At 53.4% G+C, this 23,379-nt stretch overlaps 4 protein-coding genes across 5 annotated transcripts in view; 2 read left to right on the forward strand and 2 right to left on the reverse strand.

The window, feature by feature from the left end:
• Positions 1-528: 528 nt before the first annotated feature.
• On the reverse strand, positions 529-3,718 carry LOC132229952 (cystatin-B-like). The gene is made up of 3 exons (XM_059686662.1): positions 3,559-3,718; positions 1,485-1,586; positions 529-898 (listed from the first exon to the last, which is right to left on the reverse strand). Exons 1-3 carry the CDS (start codon positions 3,637-3,639, stop codon positions 770-772), a joined length of 312 nt encoding a protein of 103 aa, XP_059542645.1. The 5' UTR covers positions 3,640-3,718; the 3' UTR covers positions 529-769.
• Positions 3,719-7,270: 3,552 nt separating this feature from the next.
• The window catches only part of RRP1 (ribosomal RNA processing 1), a 64,585-nt gene continuing 48,476 nt past the window's right edge, over positions 7,271-23,379 (forward strand). Inside the window, exons 1-3 of one of the 2 annotated variants that reach the window (XM_059686634.1) lie at positions 7,271-7,449; positions 8,322-8,404; positions 10,116-10,173. In XM_059686634.1, coding sequence (XP_059542617.1) covers positions 7,317-7,449; positions 8,322-8,404; positions 10,116-10,173 — 274 coding nt within the window. In that variant the 5' untranslated portion in view covers positions 7,271-7,316. The remainder of the gene's footprint in view (positions 7,450-8,321; positions 8,405-10,115; positions 10,174-23,379) is intronic. The other variant, XM_059686635.1, reaches the window with a different exon arrangement.
• LOC132229954 (cystatin-B-like) lies at positions 14,464-17,832 on the reverse strand. Its single transcript, XM_059686667.1, has 3 exons — positions 17,620-17,832; positions 15,632-15,733; positions 14,464-14,826 (listed from the first exon to the last, which is right to left on the reverse strand). Exons 1-3 carry the CDS (start codon positions 17,698-17,700, stop codon positions 14,698-14,700), a joined length of 312 nt encoding a protein of 103 aa, XP_059542650.1. The 5' UTR covers positions 17,701-17,832; the 3' UTR covers positions 14,464-14,697.
• Positions 21,357-23,135, forward strand: LOC132229948 (ribosomal RNA processing protein 1 homolog A-like). Its single transcript, XM_059686657.1, has 2 exons — positions 21,357-21,691; positions 22,612-23,135. The coding sequence occupies exons 1-2, from the start codon at positions 21,499-21,501 to the stop codon at positions 22,842-22,844; spliced, it is 426 nt and encodes a 141-aa protein (XP_059542640.1). The 5' UTR covers positions 21,357-21,498; the 3' UTR covers positions 22,845-23,135.

Consider the following 23,379-nt stretch of genomic DNA (forward strand, 5'->3'; position numbering starts at 1 on the left):
GCCCTCTTTTTAATCTGTTTCACACAAACAGGGGGCAAACCAACGAGGCAGTGACGGCACTGACGGGCAGGACCCTGTTGAAACGGGCCCTGCCAGAGGCTCAGGCTTTGAGCAGGTGCCCACAGCCAAGGGGATGAGAGGCACCGCCTCCCAGGCCGCTGGTTCTGAGCAGCTGTGCAGCATGATTGCGCAACACTTTGGTCTCTGCCGTGTCATTGCTGCTACGGAAACAGTGTGACTGAGCACACCTGGAACGCATGGTCTAGACCCGGGTTTACTTGAATCCTTTTACTTACGGGGGCAACCGAGGCCTGGTGACAGGACGCAGAGTCCAGAGCTGTAGTTGGAGCGACTCCTGGGGCCCTGGGTCGACCACCCACTTGCTCAGACCAGGGGCAACCCAGCTGGGCTCTCCTCCTCAGGTGGAGGGTCTCAGGCCCAGGGCGGGGCTGTGAAAGACCTTTGTAAACACATCTATATGGTGGTTATGGTTTCAGATGAAGAAAAAACCCACAGCAAAGGAGGAAATTTGCAAAAACTTAAAAATGCATTTATTTAGGGATCATCTAAGCCCTCTTGGAAAGCAATTTAGTTAAGATCATTGGTTGGGAGAAAAATCACGCTGTTAAAGTCAGAGGCAGAGACACCAGATTGGTGCAGAGCAGCCCCTCCAGCGAAAGTGGCACAGCATAGAGACGGCGTTCATGACTCCGACAAGCGAACACGTGACAGAGAACCACATGGTGAAGGTTCAGTTCAAAATCCAGAACTAGAAATAGTCCAGCTCGTCCTGCTTGGTCTTGTTGGTCTGATAATTGTGCAAGGCCAAGGCCTTGTTTTCATGAGGGAGACTTTCAAACACTCGAAGGTGCACGAAGTCATCATCTTCAACTTGAACCTGCAAAGAGAGGGTCGAGTGAGGGGGGCAGGTGCTGCCTCTGACCCCAAGTCCCTGTGCCTGGCGGACTGTGTGAGAAAGGCCCTGAAAGCCTGGAGACCAGTCCCTTCAGGGCATCAGCCACTAGGGTGGTGACATTCCCATCTTCCTCTTTCGGGCTAAGCAGATGCCCAGCACCCCAGCCAGCACCCCTGGCACGCTACATCCGCTCCTCAGAGTCCTTAGTTGCCAGAAAGGCTCAGTCCTCTCCTCCATGGAGGCCTGCAGGAGTGCATGCACACTCCTTTTATTTTATTATTTTTAAAACTTTTATTGATTTTTTAGAGAGAAAGAGAGAGGGAGAGGTACATCGACTGATTGCCTTCTGCATGCGCCCCAACTGAGGCCAGGGATCCAACCTGCAACCCAGGTACCCGCCCTTGACCGGGAATCAAACCCGAGGCCCTTTGGTGTGCAGGCTGACGCTCTATCCAATCAGCCACACCAGCTAGGGCTACAGGAACCCCTTTAAGCACCCCTGTCCTGGCCCCTGTAAGTCCCAGATCTCCCCACATCTGCATGAGCACCCCTGTAGCGGACACTCCACCTTGATGAAGTAGTTAGTCCCCGCGACCACCTGGCTCTTGTACTCCGTGGCCTTGAAAGTGGGGTACTTCTTCTTTTCCTTCTCCTCCAGCTGGGACTTCACCTAGGGGACAGGAGAGAGGGGAAGTCAGTGTCTTTCTTCCTGCTAGAGTGTCTGACACGGGAGCTGCGGCCTCATGTCAAATGTTACAAACTGACCTCTAAGGCCACCCTTTACGGATTATTCCTCGCAATGCAGGACCAAGCCTGTCAAATTCGTGTCCGGCACAAGGCCTGTGGCTGCCTGCGCCTTCAGGGAGGGACCCTAACCAGGGATAAGAATGGAGGGAGAATGGAGTCAGCAGCTGACAGGAGGGAGGGTCAGGAAGGGAGAAGGCAGGCCCCTCCTGCCGCTCCTGTGCCCACTGCATGCGGCCGGCAGGTTCTCACTGCAGGCCTACCTGTGTCTCAGTGCTTACCTGTCATGCAAGGTGCCATGTTTGGTCCACAGGGATCTGACCCTGCAGACGGTGGACAAGCCTACGGGGATGAGTGACACACACAAACGCACACGGGAGTCTGGGAAGGAATGGCCTCCCTCTTGGCCTGTTTCAGGAGTGGGGGCAGGAAAGCAGGAATGGTGAGAAGACCCAAATGCAGGCGATGGGACTGGGCATGTGGCAGCCTCCAGGCCCTGCCCGTGGTGACAGTTCACTGCTAGTACTGTGGACCGGGAGAAAGACGGGCTGTACTAGAGCCAAGGGGAGCAGGAAAGGCCTGTGGATGGTGAGGAAGTTGCCAGTTACCACCCTCAAGGGCCCAGGAGACTGCAGAAGGCCAGGGAATCCAAGGTCAGGACTGGTGGGCACTACTTGAGGAGGCTGAGCCAGAATTTGGGACTTTGACATCCTCTGGCCAGGGCTCCCTCTCTGACCTCTGTTCTCCACACCTGCAGCCCAGAGAGCTGGGGGAGTCAGAACCCCAGGCAGCATGAGGGTGTCCCTGCCCTGTCCTCTAGGAGCCTCAGGCAAAGCCCTGCCCTCAGAACTGCCTCCCAGTGGCCATGGTGACCGCCCTCTTACTTGTCACTTTCAAGTGACCAGCACCACATCAGGGAGCCCGGAGACAGCAACTCCTCTCTCCTGAGCTGATGCGCATTCACAGTTCACGCAGCAAGTGAGGAATTCCTTAGGCCTGGGGCCCGGGAACCCCAGGAGAGGCTGGGCTCCGGAGCTGCCTGGGAGAGGAACATCCCCCACTGGCTCACCATGCAGTCCCTACACATTCCTCATTTTCAAAGTCTCATGGGACGGACTCACTGTCCTTTACTGTGGTCAGATCGTCTAAACCACCTGATCCCAGGGGGTGGAGTGGGCCGGTGTGGTTCTATCCGGTTAGGGAAGTGGCAGGGTTTTTTTTGTTTCCTTGTTTTTTAAATATATGTTATTGATTTTTGGAAGGGAGAGGAATAGAGAGTTAGAAACACCAATGAGAGAAAAAACATTGATCAGCTGCCTCCTGCACGCCCCCTACTGGGCATGTGCCCACAACCAAGGTACATGCCCTGACCAGACGGAATCCAACCTGGAACCCTTCAGTGCACAGGCTGATGCTCTATCCACTGAGCCAAACCGGTTAGGACAGGAAGCGGCAGGTTTGTTTGACTTTGTGTCCTCTCAGAATCTGAGCCTTCCTGTGGCCCCACCCTCCCACCTTCCCCAGAACCTTCGGTGAACGCCCCCAGTGATGCCCACTTTACAGAAGAGGAAACTGAGGCACAGAGGTCAAGCGCTGCCCAGGTCTGAACCAGGCTCTGCCTCTGCATCCCAGCCTGGTGTCTGTTTTTGTGTTACTTGCACAAGGAGCACTGGAAGAAGGCAGGGCGGAAGTTAGGACCCTGCAGACCCTGCCCCAGCTTCACTGACGGGAACCGCCCGAGGACAAGCACACCAGGCCCTTCCCTCTAGAGGCCTGTCCCAGCGTCCCTGTCCCAGCGTCCCTGTCCCAGCGTCCATACCCTCCGCGTCCCGGGGGGCGCTGCCCCTGTGCGGACAGGGCGGGACCCGACCCGGGCTCGGGGGGACCGGGCCGCCTACCTTGTCGGCGATGGCCTGGATCTTGGCTGTGGCAGGACGGCTTTTGGAGGTCCCACCAAGCGTAGGTATGGGAGCGCTCATGGCAGAGCAGCGGGCAGAGAGCAGCGGGCACAGAAGGGAAGAGCAGCGGCACAGAGCAATAGCCTGCGAGTGAGATTAGCAGCGAAGGCAGAGCGAGGGTTTTAACTGCAAGCACTGCCCTCTGTCGTAAGTCCAGGGCTCAGGTGACATGGGGCAGAAACCACGCGGGGGCGGGGAGGGCGATCCGGTGGGAGGGGCGGGGCGCCAACTCGGATTAGGCGGGGTGGCGGGGTGGTGTGGGGGTGGGGCAAAAAGTTGGGTTTGGCGGGGGGAGCTGGGCGAGGGACGGGCGTCTTGCACAACCTGGTCCCCCGGAGGGCGCCGCCTAGAGACCACTGGCGAGAGCTGCAGTGCTTGTGCCCTTTTGATGTTGGTCTTATTGGCCCCTGAGACATGCAGGGGAGGTATCCAGCTCTGTGTGCCTCCAAAAGGTGCCACTTTCGCATGTTGATTATATTGAGCGGAGGGCAATCAAGACCCAGCCATGGGGTGGGGAGGACTTCCACCTCTCCCTCATGCATTCAGGGAAGGCCCTGGCTGGTGTGGCTCAATCCTTTGTAGCTTTCTCCTGCGCACTAAAGGGTCCTGGGTTCAACTTTGGGTTCCATATCCCCCTGGGCCCTAAACTGGAGACAACTGATCAATGTTTCTCTCTCATGTTGATGTTTCTCTCTTGCTCTCCCTCTCCCCTCCTCTCTCTAAAATAAAGGGGGGAGCAAAAATAAAATGATTATATTAAAATCATTTAGGTAGGGAGCCTGGTCCAGAAAGAGAGCAAAGATCAGAGATAACTTTTTAAAATCTGAGACTCACCTGCATGGCAGGGCAGACAGCTGGTTACCAAACATCTGCTCTTCCCATCTTCCTGTGAGTTGTCCTCCTCCCCTGTGATCTGTAAACCCACGTCCCAGGCCTTAGCTCTGGAAGCTACGACCTCCGCTGCCACACCCCGTGCAGGGCAGGTTCCAGGTGGGGGAGACCCAGAGATGAGTGGGAGCTGGACCTGAGAGTCCCCAAGAGCAGGAGGGAGAGAAGTCTGTGCCCACTGGGCTCCAGAAGTAGCTGGGGACAGAGACTGCCAGGGCATCTTGGAGTCCAGGACCAGACCTGCCTGGCCTCACTCCCCAGTGCATGGGACTGCTTTGCACTTCTCATCTGCAAGACCTGGTCCTGCACCCAGCTTGCACCAGCGTGTGACCCAGGGACATAGTGAAGGGCTAACGTGTGTGAGCAGAGGAGGCACAAAGGAGTCCAGTGATGAGATGCCTCCCAGAGCCTCAGGTTGGGGTGGGAGTGGCATTCCAGCTGCACCCCTCCCGCACTCCAGGGCTGCACCTCATGGGAGGCTGGGCCTCTCCCACCACTGGGTGGTGACTGCAGGAGCAGGCCCAGCCTTGCCTTCTGTAGGGCTCCGTGCAGAACACCAATGGGAGTGGCCCATGAACAGGAAAGTGCGAGAGGCCAGCTTTTCCGGTACATGCCAGGGAAGAGCCTAGTTTGTAATTCAAGGAAGGGTGGGAGGCCAGGTGTGGAGGGGAAGGAGAGACCTCTACAATTCAGTCATAACTGAATGAATGAATGAATGAATGAATGAATGAATGTGTGAGTGAAAAAGGGGCTACATAGCAGACCTGACAAGCTCTGGGCGCTGCTTGGTGAGCCTGAAAGTAACCACAAAGGTGATTCCTTCATAAATTCCTAGCTGGGCAGGTCATGCAGGTAATCACATCCTAGGTCTTTAGCTTCCTTAGTGAAAGGACAATCTTTCCCGTAGGCAGCCCTGCCCATTGTTCTTATGCATCTAGGATCAGATACCTTTGATAAGTCAGGGTGAATTTCTTTTCCAAACCCCTTGGAGGCATCACCACATTGGCACCAGTTATGCTGCTGCCCACATACCATCTCTACTTACTGGAAATGTTAACTACCCTGTACTCACTAATGTAAAGGAAGTGGGTGCTTCTCCATTTTGCTTCCTGGTAGTCGACATCGTACACGTGTTGTCCCAGCTCCTTGCTGGGCGGTAAGTGTGGCCTGTGTGACTCCACCTGGAGAGGATTCTGGAAGCCTCCTCCCGGTGTCTCCTGGACTCCCTCTGTATGGCCTTTCCCTGTGCTGATTTTCTTAGTGTCCCTTTGCCATAATAGATCATAGCCCTCCATCCTCGTAGCCCAGTGGATCCACAGGCTTGGGGTTCCTGATACGTGGCCCTTAAAAAAATCTGCTGAGCCCATTCTGCATGAACATAAACACTACATTGTCACACCTAAGAAAATAAACAATTATTCTACACTATAATCCAACATCCAGTCCATATGCAAGCTTTCCCAATTGACCCCCAAATGACATAGAGCTTTTTCTTTGCACCAGGATCCAATCAAGATTTGTATATGCAAATATGTAAAGGGGTATATCCTCTCCTTTATATAGGTGTTCATGCTGTTAACGTAAAAAACCACTGAAACCTGTAAAGAATTTTTGTGAGTTTATTTGAGCCCAACTGTCGACATATGCCAGGAAGCAGAGCCTCAACGAATTGAGATAGTGCTCCGGAGAATGGCGGGATTACATTCGTATTTATACATTGCAATCAAAGGAGGGACATAGGTGAGTTACATGAAATTCATTGGTGATAGATTAAGGAGGAGGGATAAAGCAAAGCAGGGAAACCCCTGGGATTCGATAAAAAGTAAAATGATGGACACATACTTAGGTGGGTGCAGGAACAATTAACATGATGATGAAGGAATTTGTGGTGTCTGTCCTGGGACCCAGCACACCTGATTGTACCCCAGGGGCTCCAGATACAGGGAAATCACAAGTTACCCAGACATTTCAAGGGTATGTTACCATAGATGCAAAAAGACAGATAGGCTCAGTTAAGGTAAAGGTTGACCTTGTCAGTGAAGATACTGGACTAGGACGTAACTGCCCACCATAACTGCTTTTAGTTAAAGTTTAATTTCAGACCATCCTTTGTGGTTACTTTAGGTCTCCAAGTTTGCAAAACTGCCATGCAGTCCTCTCCTGAGCTTGTCAGGTCAGCATGTGGCCCCTTTTGTCCACAATTCCTTCCTTCATCCATGACTTTAACTCTGAAGATATCAGGACTGTTGTCTTGCAAACTGTCCCAAACTAGGGTCGTGATTGTCTTCTTGTGCACCCTGCTCAGCCTTCCTATGTCCCCTGAAGGCTGGATGAGGGTCAGGTTTGACTGTCCACAGGTGCTGCTGCTGCATTGTAGCCCCCCCCCCCCCAAGCCGCCCCCCGCGCCCACAGTGGCCGGCCATTTGGGGCGGGGACTGATAGCTTGGACCACCTTTCTTTAGCCCTTGTGCCATTTTCTGATGATTATCGCCCTGAATCAAAGACTCACTGGGGGCTGCACAGAGTTTTCTCCAATCCTTCCATTTCCTTCTATCTGTGCTCGCTGGCTTTCTTTGCTAAAGAACTTCTGTCCTCAACCAGGTTAAACTACCGCCCCCCTAAAGGCGGGCACACGTTTAGTGACCTTTGAATTACAACTGTCCAGTGCTGTCATTGCGGTGTCCGGCCACTACGGGGCGATGGCGTGCGGCCGGGGAGTGGCCCTCCCTGGCGCTGGACCTCAGAGAGCGCACCCAGGCAAAGCGCAGCGGCGCTGTCCCTGGTACCTGGGTCTCTCAGTGGTGATCACCATGGTTCCGCGGGTGCAGCTCCCCCCTGAGATCCAGCTGGCGCAGAACCTGGCGGGGAACAAGCAGGTGACTCGGGACCGGGCGGTGAGGAAGCTCCGGAAATACATCCTTGCCAGGACTCAGCGGGCTGCAGGTTGGCGCGTGGCCTGCGGGGCCGCCTCCGGGACTGGGCCTGCTGGTGGGCGGGGGGGACGGGGGTGGGGCACGGGGGGGATCCCGGATGGGTGGCCTCCGAACCACGTGGTCCGGCGCCCCTGCGGGGGTATTTCCACAGCCCCTCCCCGCGGCTTTGGTCACTTGTCAGTAATGGTCCTTGTGTAATTGTTGGGATGTCATTTGAGTTTCACTGTAGCATACGCCCCGCGAGAGCAGAGAACATGCTTGTTAACTGGTCTGTGTAACAGAGGTTCTCAAAGTGTGGCACCCCATCGGCAACTGCAGCATCACCGAGACATTTGTTGGAAAGGCAGTTTCTTGGTCTCTTCCCAGCCTTGATGGATCAGAAACTGGCCGTAGGGTCCGCGATCCGTGTTACAAGCCCCCAAGTGATTCTAACACTGGTGCTCAGGTCTGAGAACCACTGCTCACTGAACACAGTGCCAGACACAGGAACTCAGTCACTATTTTGAGGGATTTTATGCGTCTTCGTCCTGTACTGGCCCGGTGACTTAACCTTTTCTTTTGAAATTTGGAGTTTAATGCAGAAAAGTGCACCAACCCCAAGTGTGACGCTGGATGAATTATCCCCCGAAGATAGCCAGCCACCATCCAACTCAGGACATAGTGACTCACTCAGTTTTGAATCTCCAAAAACGTACAGTGCCTGCTACTTGGAGATTCTGTTTTTATTGAAAGAATGAAATGGCAGTTGCCCGGGGGAGTCCCTGGGGGCCCAGGCGCACAGGGTTCTGGGTTAGAAGGATGTCTTGGGAGGAGAGGGAAGTATAAGTCCCTGATACTAAAAGGCTGGGGCCCACTTAGTCTGAGTGTTGCCGTTTTGTGCAGGTGGTTTCACTCATGACGAGCTGCTGCAGGTGTGGAAAGGACTGTTTTATTGCATGTGGATGCAGGACAAGCCGCTCCTCCAGGTGAGCGTACGGGAAGGAAGAGGAAGCTGGAGCAGCAGTGTCAGTGGGAGGCCAGCTGGGCGTGTGGTTGACTCTGGGCGAGGTTTGCAGCTTTTTTCTTTTGATAATTGATTGATTGATTGATTGATTTGCTAGAGGCCCGCTGCAGGAATTTGTGCACGGGTGGGATCCCTCGGCCTGGTGGAAGATCGGCGGTCTTACCCAGTCCCGATCAGACCGACTGACACGGGGAGGGACTGAGAAGGTTGGCTGGCTGTGGGAAGTTGGCTTGGGATCACATTGACCACCCCCCTGGTGGTCAGTGTGCATCATAGCTACCGGCCAGTTGTCCGCTCATAATAGTCACTTAGGCTTTTCTATATATAGATTTATTAATAGCAGGAAGGTGAGGGCCTTTGTTCAGAAAGGGTCTTATATTTGTTGAGTTGAGCACCATAGCCACACAGGTGCTCATCAGTGCACGTCAGCACCCGGGTGAAGCCTGGGTTTTCTGTCTGGTGTTTGTGAGAGATCACCAACAGCCCTAAATGATGGAAACCAAGGGAGAGGGTCTAAGTCCTCTGAGACACAGATTTCTCCTGCAGCCTTTTCAACTTGTTTTTCCATAAAAAGAAAACTATTGTTTAGAGCAGTTTTAATTTACAGAAAACCTGAGAGGAAGGTACAGGAGTTTCCCATTTTCTCCTGCCCCCTTCACATGCACAGCTGCCTTTGTTATCAGCATCGCCCACCAGATGGTACATTTGTTATAATCAATGAACTAACACTTGACACATGATCGTTATCCTCAGTCCATAATTCACCTGAGGGCTCACCCCTGGTGTATGGTCTGTGGTTAGGACAAATGTATAATGACATGTATTCATCACGATGGTGTCTTACAGGATAGTTTCATTGCCCTAAAATGCTAGCCTCTGTAAAACAGTGTTTATTAGAATATGAACTGCTTACTCTTCTTCAGGAACCCTGGGTGGGGGGCAGTACTGAAAGTGCAGAATCCTGCACTGTATTCCATGCCTCTGAACTAGAGCCTCAGGGAAGGCTCTGGAATTACCCATTTGCCAAGTTCACGGAGTGCTGCTGGCCAGTGATACAGGCAGGCAGTGAGCAAGTTACAGGGGTGTGGTTGGCTCCCTCTTTTTATTATAATAACAATTATTATTTTTTAAATATTTTTATTGATTTCAGAGAGGAAGAGAGATAGAAACATTAATGATCAGAGAGAATCATTGATCAGCTGCCTCCTGCATGCTCCCTACTGGGGGGACAAGCCCGCAACCCAGGCATCTGCCCTTTATCAGAATCAACCTGGGACCCTTCACTCTGCAGGCCAACGCTCTATCCACTGAGCCAAACCAGCTGGGTCTGGTTGGCTCCCTCTTTGTGCTGGTCAGGTGGATGCATGTCCTGCAGCTCCCTGCTCTGCTCTGGCCTGCCTTCTCTTATTCTCTCCTTCGATGGCCAACGTCTGTGCTCAGGGCTCAGCCGGTTCATGAGGGCAGTGACTGCCCTGTTGCAAGGTTCTGCTGGCCCCAGCTGTAGAGGGAAGCCCTTCGCAGCAGGGATGCAGCTTGCAGGCCTCACGCACTCTGGGCTGAAGCAGCCAGTGAAGCCTGTCTCATGCCGGGTGGACCGCTGAGTGTGTTCCTTGTTGTTGTGAGGCCGCCTTTCTTCAGGGGCTGAAGGAGTTTTTTGACTGTTTCTTGCACAGGAGGAACTAGGAAGGACCATCTCCCAGCTTGTCCATGCTTTTCAAACCACAGAGGCACGTGAGTATGCTTACCCCTTGGGAAGGCCAGAACCACCGAGTCAGTAGCTTCCACACACAGAAGCCTGGGTTTTACAATCTAGAGCATGGGTCATCAAACGTTATAAACAGGGGGCCAGTTCACTGTCCCTCAGACTCTTGGAGGACCGGACAATAGTTTAAAAACAATACTATGAACAAATTCCTATGCACACTGCACATATCTTATTCTGAAGTAAAAATACAAAACGGGAACAAATACAATATTTGTATTTGCATGTGGCCTGTGGGCCGTAGTTTAAGGACCCCTGATCTAGACCAAGAGAGAAGTCCCCATTGTAGCTGGTGTCTATTGGTGCTTATGTGTGAAACACTTCAACTCGTATTAACTCATTTACCTAAAATACACTCAGCTCAAAAGCCTAAAGAGGTAATACCCTACATTTTATTTATTTATTTATTTATTTATTTATTTATTTATTTATTTAAAACTAGAAGCTCATTGCAGAAAGATTCCTGCAAGAATATGGCTTGGCTCTCCTCTCTGATGTTCCACCCCTGCCCTTCTCTGCCGCTTCTCTCCCGCCTGTCTCCGCTACCTCCGCTCCGTTGCTTGGCTTCCTTCTATGGTGTCTTCAGTCTTCGTTTCCAACGGGTATATGAAAGTTAGACGCATCTTTGTTGGTGGTTAATTTGCATATCGCTCTGATTAGCCAATGGTGGTCATAGCAAAGGTATGGTCAATTTGCATCTTTGTCTATTATTAGATAGGATATCTTTTTATTGATTTCAGAGAGGAAGGGAGATGGACAGAGAGAGAGAGAAAGATGAATGATGAGAGAGAATCACTGATCAGCTGCCTCCAGCACACCCCCTATTGGGGATGAAGCCCGCAACCTGAGCATGTGCCCTTGACCGGAATCGAACCCGGGACCTTTCAGTCACAGGCCGACGCTCTATCCATTGAGCCAAACCCACGAGGGCAATATTCTACATTTTAAAATGAAAGTGGCAAGTAGGTGTGGTGTTATAAAGCTGCTGGACTGACTCTCCTCTGATGGTTGTGAAGTTCGTCAGTGAGCTTTTTCTCTTCTGACCACGATCAGCAGTTCTCAACACCGCCGCTTGCCCATGGGGGAATTGGGGGTCTTTAGAGTCTTTATGTCCAGATGCTGCTGTCCTAAGTCGGGTTCTGAGGGCGGGGCCTAGGCACCAGCAATGTGCCTCCCTCTGCTGCCCTAAGGGGGGCCAGGGCCAGGGAGCATCACTGGCATAGGCACTAGGACCATTGCTAGTGGTTTCGTTCAGACTTAAATAGGCAAAGGATCAAAATATGCTGTGGGGGGGAGGGGAGGGGCCGGGCGTGCACAGAAATCACAGAAACTCCTTTCTCAACTTGGCAGAGTCTCACTGCATTGGAGTCATTAGTGGAGGAGAATATCTACCTTCTGTACTTTTACCTCCTCAGAACCTGCAGAAGAGTCTGCTCAGCAAAAGGCAAAGTATGGAGTGTTCACCTAGTGACACTGGAAGGAGTCAGTGAACGCAGGCCCCTCCACTGCTGAACCATCTGATCGGCTCTTTGCTGTTGGGGAAGCCTTAACGGGAGAAAAGAGATGCCCTTTGTGTCCTAATGTCAGGGTGTGGGCAGGGCTGGTTTCTCCGGAGGCCTCTTTCTTCGGCATGAAGATGCTGTCTTCTCCCTGTGTCCTCACGTGATTGCCCCTCTGTGTCTGTGTCCTGATCGCATCTTGTAAGGACACAGTCTGATTGGATGAAGTCCCACACAGTGACCTCATTGTATCTTAACTACCTCTTTAAAGACCATATCTATAATAATAATCTATAATAATAAAAGCTTAATATGCTAATTCGACCAGACAAATGGACGAAGCCAGTGCTGCCAGGGAAGCCCAGGTCCCAGGAGCCTGCCAACGGCCAGAGGGAAGCCCTGCTCCTGGGTGCCAGAGGGCTGCTGCTGCCAGCAGCCAGGGGAAGGAAGGCCTACTCTTACACGAATTTTCATGCATTGGGCCTCTAGTATACATTATATACATATATTTTACATATGTATGTGTATATATATGCATACATAATATATATATATATTTATATTTATATATTTTTGTATAGGTTTCAGAGAAGGAGAGAGAGAGAGAAACATCAATGATGACACTCATCAATTGGCTGCCTACTACACGCCCCCGCACTTGGGATGCAGCCTGCAACCTGGGCATGTGCCCTGACCGAGAATCAAACTGACCTCCTGGTTCATAGGTCAATGCTCAACCATTGAGCCATGCTGGCCAGGCAAATATCTCCCTCTTAAAGAAAGGGTCTGCCCTGCCCTGCTCATCATGGCCCAAGTCCCCTCCCCCCCAACCCACTCTGGTGCACTAACCAATCAGGGTTCCTGCAAGACCCTCCCTGGGATCAAGAGGGTGCGGCTCCCTTTCCTGGCCCATCCCTGCTAGATTGTGAGGACAAGCTCTGGTCATTGATCACGTGTCACTGCCCCTTCTATTCCAATTCCTTCACACCTGGGTGGTGACAGCTCTGGTCCTCCTAGCCCGGCGGGTACTGTACACCCTCCCACATTTTGTAGATAAATCCTCAGGTCATCCCCAAGTAACAGGCTTTGTGAGAAAGGCAAGGAGAGGGCGGGAGGCTGCGGGATCTGCTTTGTGTCTGAAGCGCCTGACTCTGCCTCTCAAACCCACGCTGACCGCCCTGTGCTGCTTAGCGGTCCCTGCCTGGACAGCTGGAGAGTTAGGGCCTGTGACTCTCAAGGGCGGGCGGGTCCCTTTATCGCTGTCTTCTTGGTGCTGGGGAAATAGATGGCACTGACCAGTGACTTGAGTGCTTAGTAAAAGGGGTGGGGTGGTCAGCACCCTCGGGGGACATGGAGGGAAGGGGCGCCATTACCAGCTGAGCCTGAAGGGCTCACTGGCAGGCCAAGTACCAGGACCCAAAAAGCATCCTGTAGAAGAGGGGTCGCTGCCAGGAGACCCCGAGGTGGTCCCTGCAGCAAGTGCTGGGGAACGAATGGAGAGGGCGAACCCACACGTCAGCACCCAGAGTCCAGGGTGGGCAGAGGAGAGGCTGGGCGGATGGAAGATCACAAGCACAGCCTTTGTTCCCCAAATCCTCTGCCAAGGGGTCCCCCAGACTGGCTCTGGTTTACTGTCTTGTGCTATGTTTTCAGTGAGGTGAAATTCACAGGAAGTAAGTACACCTGAGTCACTTCAATTGCACAGCCCAGGGCATTTGTACCTCCCAGCCTTGTGTAACTGTCTCCCCTTTCCTGTCACAGATGCCTCATCACCCTGGGCCCAACCCACACCCGTTATGCAATCACCCATTTCTAACCAGGCGGAGCAGGGCATGGCTGTCAGCTCTGCTTAGCCCCCTCAATGCCGTCTCCCCTGCCGGTCCCTGAGAGTCCCAGGTGGGAACTGTGTTCCATCTTCTGTTCAGTGCAGAGTTGCTTGACATGAAGAGGGTGTTATGAAAGTTTTATTCTTCCAGTTCATGGAGGGACGGGGACGCACACAGCTCACTGTGCAGAGATTTCTCAGTGCTGCTCTCCAGGCTCCGCATGCTCACCGCCCCACCCTTCCACGCTCCTCATGACATCCAGACCCAGACACAAGGCCACACGCCCCAGGGGAGCCGAGTGGGGTTCAGGAATGTCAGACCGACTTTAACCCTCAGGAACACATGTTCTACCTTGACCCTGAGCCACTCAGAAATTTCACCAAATAGTCATTACTCCTGTGATGTCAGGGGCACTCTTTTCAATCTGTTTCGAACAAACACATGGCAAACCAACCAGGCACTGACCCCACTGATGGGCAGGACCCTGTTGAAACGGGCCCTTCCAGAGGCTCAGGCTTTGAGCAGGTGCCGCAGCCCAGGGGATGAGCGGCACCGCCTCCCAGGCCGCCGGTTCTGAGCAGCTGTGCAGCAGGTTTGCACAACACTTTGGTCCCTGCCGTGTCATCGCTGCTACGGAAACAGTGTGACTGAGCACATCTGGAACTCATGGTCTAGAATGGGGTTTACTCGCATCCTCTGTGAGGCCTGGAGACAGGATGCAGAGTCCAGGCAGCGGAGTCCAGAGCTGTAGTTGGAACAGGCTCCTGGGGTCCCAGGTTGACCACCCACTGGCTGGGACCTGGGGCAGCCCCGGGGGGCTCTCCTCCTCAGGGGGAGGGTTTCAGGCCCGGCGCGTGGCTGTGAGAGACCTTTGTAAACACATCTGTATGGTGGTTATGGTTTCAGATGAAGAAAAGAACCCACAGCAAAGGAGGAAATTTGTAAAACCTTAAAAATGTATTTATTTAGAGATCACTTCAGTCCTCTTGGAAAGCAATTTAGTTAAGATCATTGATTGGGAGGAAAGACACACTGTTAAAGTCAAAGGCAGAGACACCAGATTGGTGCAGAGCAGCCCCTCCAGCGAAGTGGCACAGGATAGAGACGGCGTTCATGACCCCGGCACGCGAACACGTGACAGAGAACCACGTGGGTTCAAAATCCAGAACTAGAAATAGTCCAGCTGGTCCTGCTTGGTCTTGTTGGTCTGATAATTGTGCAAGGCCAAGGCCTTGTTTTCATAAGGGAAACTTTCAAACACTCGAAGGTGCACGAAGTCATTATCTCCAACTTGAACCTGCAAAGAGAGAGTCGAGTGAGGGGGGCAGGTGCTGCCTCTGACCCCAAGTCCCTGTGCCTGGCGGACTGTGTGAGAAAGGCCCTGAGAGCCTGGAGGCCAGTCCCTTCAGGGCAGCGGTTCTCAACCTGTGGGTCGCGACCCCTTTGGTGGTCAACGACCCTTTCAGAGGGGTCGCCTAAGACCATCCTGCATATCAGATGTTTACATTATGATTCATAACAGTAGCAACATTACAGTTATGAAGTAGCAAGGAAAATAATTTTATGGTTGGGTCAAAACATGAGGAACTGTATTTAAAGGGCCAGAAGATTGAGAACCACTGCTTTAGGGCAACAGCTACTAGGGTGGTGACATTCCCATCTTCCTCTTTCGGGTGTAGCAGATGCCCAGCACCCCAGCCAGCACCCCTGGCATGCTACATCTGCTCCTCAGTGCCCTTAGTTGCCCAAAAGGCTCAGTCCTCTCCTCCATGGAGGCCTGCAGGAGTGCATGCACACTCATTTTATTTTATTATTTTAAAAACATTTTTATTGATTTTTTAGAGAGAAAGAGAGAGGGAGAGGTACATTGACTGATTGCCTCCTGCATGGGCCCAACTGAGGCCAGGGATCCAACCTGCAACCCAGGTACCTGCCCTTGACCGGGAATCAAACCCGAGGCCCTTTGGTGTGCAGGCTGACACTCTATCCATTGAGCCACACCAGCCAAGGCTACAGGAACCCTCTTCGAACCCCTGTCCTGGCCCCTGTAAGTCCCCCACATCCCCACATCTGCATGAGCACCCCTGTAGCGGACACTCCACCTTGATGAAGTAGTTTGTCCCCTGAACCAGCTGGCTCATGTACTCCGTGGCCTTGAAAGTGGGGTACTTCTTCTTTTCCTTCTCCTCCAGCTGGGACTTCACCTAGGGGGCAGGAGAGAGGGGAACTCAGTGTCTTCCTTCCTGCAAGAGTGACTGACACGGGAGCTGCGGCCTCATGTCAAATGTTACAAACTGACCTGTAAGGCCACCCTTTACAGATTATTCCTCACAATGCAGGACCAAGCCTGTCAAACTTGTGGCTGGCATGAGGCCTGTGGCCTGCCTGCGCCTTCAGGGAGGGGCCCTAACCAGGGATAAGAATGGAGGGAGAATGGAGTCAGCAGCTGACAGGAGGGAGGGTCAAGAAGGGAGAAGGAAGGTCCCTCCTGCCCCTCTGCTGCCCTCGGCATGTGGCCGGCAGGGTTCTCACTGCAGGCCTACCTGTGTCTCAGTGATTACCTGTCATGCAAGGTGCCATGTTTGGTCCACAGGGATCCGACCCTACGGACGGTGTACAAGCCTACGGGGATGAGTGACACACACAAACGCACATGGGAGTCTGGGAAGGAATGGCCTCCCTCTTGGCCTGTTTCAGGAGTGGAGGCAGGAAAGCAGGAATGGTGAGAAGACCCAAATGCAGGCGATGGGACTGGGCATGTGGCAGCCTCCAGGCCCTGCCCGTGGTGACAGTTCACTGCTAGTACTGTGGACCCGGAGAAAGACGGGCTGTACTAGAGCCAAGGGGAGCAGGAAAGGCCTGGGGATGGTGAGGAAGTTGCCAGTTACCACCCTCAAGAGGCCAGGAGACTGCAGAGGGCTAGGGAAGGCCAAGGTCAGGACTGGTGGGCACCACTTGAGGAGGCTGAGCCAGAATTTGGGACTTTGACATCCTCTGGCCAGGGCTCCCTCTCTGACCTCTGTTCTCCACACCTGCAGCCCAGAGAGCTTGGGGAGGAGTCAGAACCCCAGGCTGCATGAGGGTGTCCCTGCCCTGTCCTCTAGGAGCCACAGGCAAAGCCCCGCCTTCAGAACTGCCTCCCAGTGGCCATGGTGACCGCCCTCTTACTTGTCACTTTCAAGTGACCAGCACCACATCAGGGAGCCCAAGAAAGCCACTCCTCTCTGCTGAGCTGATGCGCATTCACAGTTCACGCAGCAAGTGAGGAATTCCTTATGCCTGGGACCCGGGAACCTCCGGAGAGGCTGGGCTCCGGAGCCGCCTGGGAGAGGAACCTCACCAAACCTGGCTCACCACGCAGTCCCTACACATTCCTCATTTTCAAAGTCTCATGGGACTGAGTCACCATCCTTTACTGTGGTCAGATGGTCTAAAGTTTAGACCCTCTCATTAGTCAACAGAGCCAAATATCAACAGGACAACGATTGAAATTTCTTTTGAGAGCCAAATTTTTTAAACTTAAACTATATAGGTAGGTACATTGTTATTAACTTAATTAGGGTTCTCCTAAGGCTGAGGAAGAGCCACACTCAAGGGGCCAAAGAGCCGAATGTGGCTCACAAGCCGCAGTTTGCTGACCACGGGGTTAGGGAAGCGGCAGGTTTGTTTGACTTTGTGTCTTCTCAGAATCTGAGCCTTCCTGTGGCCCCACCCTCCCACCTTCCCCAGAACCTTCGGTGAAGGCCCCCAGTGATGCCCACTTTACAGAAGAGGAAACTGAGGCACAGAGGTCAAGCGCTGCCCAGGGTCTGAACCAGGCTCTGCCTCTGCATCCCAGCCTGGTGTCTGTTTTTGTGTTACTTGCACAAGGAGCACTGGAAGAAGGCAGGGCGGAAGTTAGGACCCTGCAGACCCTGCCCCAGCTTCACTGACCGGAACCGCCCCAGGACAAGCACACCAGGCCCTTCCCTCTAGACGCCTGTCCCAGCGTCCCTGTCCCAGCGTCCATACCCTCCGCGTCCCGGCGGGCGCTGCCCCTGTGCGGACAGGGCGGGACCCGACCCGGGCTCGGGGGGACCCGGCCGCCTACCTTGTCCGCGATGGCCTGGATCTCGGCCGTGGCGGGCTCGACTTCGGAGGGCGCACCAAGCATGTGAATGGGAGAGCTCATGGCGGAGCAGCGGGCAGGGAGCAGCGGGCACAGATGGGAAGAGCAGTGGCACAGAGCAATAGCCTGCGAGTGAGATTAGCAGCGAAGGCAGAGCGAGGGTTTTAACTGCGAGCTTGGCCCTCCCTCTGTCATAAGTCTTGGGCTCAGGTGAAGCGGGGCGGAACCACGAGGGGGCGGGGAGGGAAGGGCGGTCCGGTGGGAGGGACCCGGCGCTAACGCTGGTTGGGAGTGGGATGGGTGGGGTGGGGCAACAAGTGGGATAGGCCGAGGGGAGCTGGGTGAGGGAATGCGTCTTGCACAACCTGGTCCCCCGGAGGGCGCCGCCTGGGGACCACTGGCGTGCGCTGCAGTGCATCTGCCCTGTTTGGTGTTGGTCTTATTGGCCTGGGAGACAGGCGGGGTAGCTATCCGGCTCTGCGCGCCTCCAAAAGGTGCCACTTTCGCTTGTTGATTATGTTGAGCGGAGGGCGATCAAGACCCAGCCATGGGGTGGGGAGAACTCCCACCTCTCCCTCATGGCATTCAGGGAAGGCCCTGGCCGGGGTGGCTCAGTCCTTTGCAGCTTTCTCCTGTGCACCAAAGGGTCCTGGGATCAACTTCGTGTTCCATATCCCCCTGGGCTCTAAACTGGAGACAACTGATCAATGTTTCTCTCTCACATTATGTTTCTCTCTTGCTCTCCCTCTCCCCGCCTCTTTCTAAAATACGGGGGGGGGGGGGGACAAAAAATAAAATGATTATATTAAAATCATGTAGGTAGGGATCCTGGTCCAGAAAGAGAGCAAAGATCAGAGATAACTTTTTTTAAATCTGAGACTCACCTGCATGGCAGGGCAGACAGCTGGTTACCAAACATCTGCTCTTCCATCTTCCTGTGAGTTGTCCTCCTCCCCTGTGATCTGCAAACCCACACCCCGGGCCTTAGCTCTGGAAGCTACGACCTCCGCTGCCACACCCCCTGCAGGGCAGGTTCCAGGTGGGAGAGACCCAGAGATGAGTGGGAGCTGGACCTGAGAGTCCCCAAGAGCAGGAGGGAGAGAAGTCTGTGCCCACTGGGCTCCAGAAGTAGCCGGGGACAGAGACTTCCAGGGCATCTTGGAGTCCAGGACCAGGCCTGCCTGGCCTCACTCCCAGTGCATTGGACTGCTGTGGACTTCTCATCTGCAAGTCCTGGTCCAGCACCCACCTTGCACCAGCGTGTGACCCAGTGACAGAGTGAAGGGCTGACGTGTGTGAGCAGAGGAGGCACAAGGGAGTCCAGTGATGAGATGCCTCCCAGGGCCTCAGGTTGGGGTGGGAGTGGCATTCCAGCTGCACCCCTCCCGCACTCCAGGGCTGCACCTCAGGGGATGCTGGGCATCTCCCACCACTGGGTGGTGACTGCAGGAGCAGGCCCAGCCTTGCCTTCTGTAGGCTCCGTGCAGAACCCCAATGGGAGTGGCCCATGAGCAGGTTAGTGGGAGAGGCCAGCTTTTCCGGTACATGCCAGGGAAGAGCCTAGTTTGTAATTCAAGGAAGGGTGGGAGGCCAGGTGTGGAGGGGAACTAGAGACCCCTACAATTCAGTCATAATTGAATGAATGTGTGAGTGAAAAAGGGGCTACATAGCAGACCTGACAAGCTCTGGGCGCTGCTTGGTGAGCCTGAAAGTAACTGCAAAGGTGATTCGATCATAAATACCTAGCTGGGCAGGTCATGCAGGTAATCACATCCTAGGCCTATAGCAGGGGTGGGCAACCCCAGGCACGTGTGCCAAACATGGCACACCAGTAACTATTGCTGGCATTCGAAACCCTGACTTATAATCTTCCACTAACAATTTTTTTCTTAATATGGACTTTTTTATTTTTCAGATAAATTCAGTGTAGATAAATAAATAATTTTACATAAAAAGTTATCTTAAAGACCATAGACATGGATTGCCAAGAGAAGGGAAGAGTAAATTCATGCCTCTGCCTTAACTCTCCCTGCTTCCTAAGTCTGACCAGTGTTTTGGTTTCATCCACATATGCTTGTGAAACTTTGTTCTCAGTGATGAATTTTGTTAAGTCTCATAATAGGAGTAGCCGGATGGATGAAAGTAGTAGCTTGTGCATATCTCTGAAGGTCATGAAATATAAACCTGATATAAAATCTCTGTCATCAGTGATGCATTAGCAAAAGTCCCACTGATAATATCAAACGGAGTCATAACGTCTTCTGTCAGACAATCAGTGTACATGTATCCATTAAAAAAATGTATTTTTCATCATCATATACTGTGTTTGTGTCGCTCAAATGAATTTTATTATTTCTTTAAGGTTCTTCACATACATACACCTTAAGAGATATCAAGGAAGTGTAGCATGTTCTCAAAAAATTAGGGCTGGCACGCAGGAGAATTTGAGTCAGAGATTTTGCTGGTTTTGGCACCCTCTTACAAAAAGTTTGCCCACCCCTGGCCTATAGCTTCCTTATTGAAAGACCAATCTTTCCCATAAGCATCCTGCCCATTGTTCTTATGCATCTAGGATCAGATACCTTTGACAAGTCAGGACGAATTTCTTTTCCAAACCCCTTGGAGGCATAACCACATTGGCACCAGTAATGCTGATGCCCATATACCATCTCTACTTACTGGAAATGTTAACTACCCTGTACTCACTAATGTAAAGGAAGTGGGTGCTTCTCCATTTTGCTTCCTGGTAGTCGACCTCTCACACGTGTTGTCCCAGCTCCTTGCTGGGCGGTAAGTGTGGCCTGTGTGACTCCACCTGGAGAGGATTCTGGAAGCCTCCTCCCGGTGTCCCCTGGACTCCCTCTGTATGGCCTTTCCCTGTGCTGATTTGCTTTGTGTCCCTTTGCCATAATAGATCGGAGCCCTCCATCCTCGTAGCCCAGTGGATCCACAGGCTTGGGGTTCCCTGACACGTGGCCCTTCACAGAAAAAAATCTGCTGAGTCCATTCTGCATGAACATAAACACTACATTGTCACACCTAAGAAAATAAACAATTATTCTGCACTATAATCCAACATCTAGTCCATATACAAGTTTTCCCAGTTGACCCCCAAATTACTTATAGAGCTTTTTTTTGAACTGGGATCCAATCAAGATTTGTATATGCAAATATGTAAAGGAGTATATCCTCTCCTTTATACACGCGTTCTTTCCTTCCTTCATCCATGACTTTAAATCTGTGAAGATATCTGGATGATTGTCTTGTGAACTGTCCCAGACTAGGGTCGTGATTGTCTTCCTGTGCACCGTGCTCAGCCTTCCTGTGTCTGACAGCTGGGGTGCAGCCCTGAAGGCTGGATGAGGGTCAGGTTTGACTGCCCACAGGTGCGGCTGTTGCATGGGAGGCCCCCCTTTCTGCCCACAGTGGCCGTCCCTTAGGGCGGAAACTGATAACTTGGACCACCGTCCTTTAGCCTTTGTTCCATTTTCTGATGACTTTAGCCCTGAATCAAAAATTCACTGGGGGCCGCACAGAGTTTTCTCCAATTCCATTTCCTTCTATCTGTGCTCACTGGCTTTCTTTGCTAAAGAACCTTCTGTCCTCAACCAGCTTAAACTATCGCCCCCTAAAGGCGGGCACTCGTTAGTGACCTTTGAATTACAACTGTCTAGAGCTGTCATTGCGGTGTCCGGCCACTACGGGGCGATGGCGTGCGGCCGGGGAGAGGTCCTCCCAGGCGCTGGTGGTCAGAGATTGCGCCCGGGCCAGGCCGGCGCGGTCGTGTGACGTCACCCCGCCCGACCAGGCGAAGTTCAGCGGCGCTGTCCCTGGTACCTGGGTTTCTCAGTGGCGATCGCCATGGTTCTGCGGGTGCAGCTTTCCCCTGAGAAGCAGCTGTCGCAGCGCCTGGCGGGGAACAAGCAGGTGACCCGGGCCCGGGCGGCGAGGAAGCTTCCTGCTCTGGCCTGCCCTCTCTTATTCTCTCCTTCGATGGCCAACCTCTGTGCATCTGTGGGTTCTGAGCCATCTACTCCTCATCGTCAGTGTTCGCGTGAGACCAGTTCGCCTCACCGCTCTCCTTGATTCTAGAGCAGGGGTTCTCAACCTTCTGGCCCTTTAAATACAGTTCCTCATGTTGGGACCCAACCATAAAATTATTTCCGTTGCTACTTCATAACTGTCATGTTGCTACTGGTATGAATCGTCATGTAAATATCTGATATGCAGGATGGTCTTAGGCGACCCCTGTGAAAGGGTCGTTCGACCGCCAAAGGGGTCGCGACCCACAGTTTGAGAACCGCTGTTCTAGAGGCTTTTCTTCCTGTCCATCCTCCCTCCTCCGCAGCTGTCCACACAATTGTGGTGAGAATGCGACAGCCTCACTAAGGACCACTCTGCTATTGTCACCCAGGCCCCGCACCCACTGCAGACCAGCAGGCATGGGGCTGCCTGCTGCAGTGAAATGGGCTGTGACCATTTGAAGCGTCTCCATTCACCACTGCTCTGGCCAGGGCCCCGCCATTCATATGTTTCACATCTGGGCCTCGAGGCAGGCACAGGGCCCACTCCAGCACCTAACCTACTCCAGCGGCCCCCAAATGCCATCTCATGGCTCTGGTGCACCAGGCTGATTCCCTGCTCCCGGCCCTGCTTCTGAGCCTGTCCCTTCTGACCAGCGTCACCTCCAGCCCCAGTGCACTGAGCCTGGGCCCGCCCGCCCCCTCTGTCATGTCTTTGCCTTGATCCTGTGCTCACTGCTCTTTCTGAGGCTGCCTCTCTGGTATCAGGAGCCAGCATGTCCGCACTTGTGCGGGGCCCCGGCTGCTGGTGCGTGTCTGCTCCTGAGGCTGTCGGTGCTTCTGTGCCAGGTGCTCTCATGTCCTCTCTGCCCTGGGCTGGCACCTTCGGTCAGCACTGAAGTGAGGTAGCCCAGGCCTTCACGCACCTCATTATGTGGCCTTGCTGTTTCAGGGAAAAATGAACAGGAGGACCCACGTGCAGACCTGAGTTCCAGATTAGAGAGAAAGAGGTGGCGTCAGGGCCCAGGGGCTGACCCCACTGCGCCCCAGGAACAGCCCAGAGGCCATGGCAGAAGAGGTGCGCACAAGAAGCGGAGGCAGCCTCAGGCAGGGGCCAGAGCAAAGGTGCCTGGGTGCCAGGAGCCAGACGTGAAAAAGAAGTGGACACAGAAGAGCAAGAAATGACGTGGCCAGGCCCAGCCCTGGCAGGACAGCACTGTCTCCGCCACTCCTCCCGGTCTGCGCTGTGTTGAATGAGCGAACAGGACAGGTGGGCCATGCTCCCAAGACTCGGGTCATGGTCTGAAGTTCAGCACTAACTGAGGTTGGCTCTCACTCAGCCATGCCCCAGAGAGCGCTGCTGCTGTGCTGACCCCGGTCAGGCAGGACCCGCAAACAACCCTCCCTGGCAGGGCAGGGGACTAGCCACGCAGCGGGCGGCTGTAAATAAAATGGTACACATTCTTAGAAATGGGAGTCCTGCCCTGTGTGCTCACGCTGGAAAGTTTCTGGTGGGGTGAAATGACAGGTGCCGGCTCTTGAATAGTGTTTATATTTTACTAGAGGCCCAGTGCACAGATTCATGAACCGGTGGGGTCCCTTGGTGTAGCCTGTGGGGATCGGGGGAATCGGGCCGAAACCGGCAGTCCAATGCCGCCTGCCACTCCTGCCTGCGCTCCTGCTCATCTTGGCCCCGCTAGGCCTGCCACCGCCATTGTTC

Source organism: Myotis daubentonii, chromosome 3 (genome assembly GCF_963259705.1).
Source record: "Myotis daubentonii chromosome 3, mMyoDau2.1, whole genome shotgun sequence".
Lineage (NCBI taxonomy): Eukaryota > Metazoa > Chordata > Mammalia > Chiroptera > Vespertilionidae > Myotis > Myotis daubentonii.

What these genes read in the sequence shown, in the direction of transcription:
- LOC132229948 (XM_059686657.1), top strand. Translation starts at nt 21,499, where the DNA reads ATGGTTCTGCGGGTGCAGCTTTCCCCTGAGAAGCAGCTGTCGCAGCGC. An exon ending in TCCTCATCGTCAGTGTTCGC is followed by an intron (nt 21,692 to 22,611) that starts GTGAGACCAGTT and finishes TTGCTGTTTCAG; the next exon opens with GGAAAAATGAACAGGAGGAC.
- LOC132229952 (XM_059686662.1), bottom strand. Translation starts at nt 3,639, where the DNA reads ATGAGCGCTCCCATACCTACGCTTGGTGGGACCTCCAAAAGCCGTCCT. An exon ending in TCCAGGCCATCGCCGACAAG is followed by an intron (nt 1,587 to 3,558) that starts GTAGGCGGCCCG and finishes CCTGTCCCCTAG; the next exon opens with GTGAAGTCCCAGCTGGAGGA. An exon ending in GGACTAACTACTTCATCAAG is followed by an intron (nt 899 to 1,484) that starts GTGGAGTGTCCG and finishes CTCTCTTTGCAG; the next exon opens with GTTCAAGTTGAAGATGATGA.
- LOC132229954 (XM_059686667.1), bottom strand. Translation starts at nt 17,700, where the DNA reads ATGAGCTCTCCCATTCACATGCTTGGTGCGCCCTCCGAAGTCGAGCCC. An exon ending in TCCAGGCCATCGCGGACAAG is followed by an intron (nt 15,734 to 17,619) that starts GTAGGCGGCCGG and finishes CCTGCCCCCTAG; the next exon opens with GTGAAGTCCCAGCTGGAGGA. An exon ending in GGACAAACTACTTCATCAAG is followed by an intron (nt 14,827 to 15,631) that starts GTGGAGTGTCCG and finishes CTCTCTTTGCAG; the next exon opens with GTTCAAGTTGGAGATAATGA.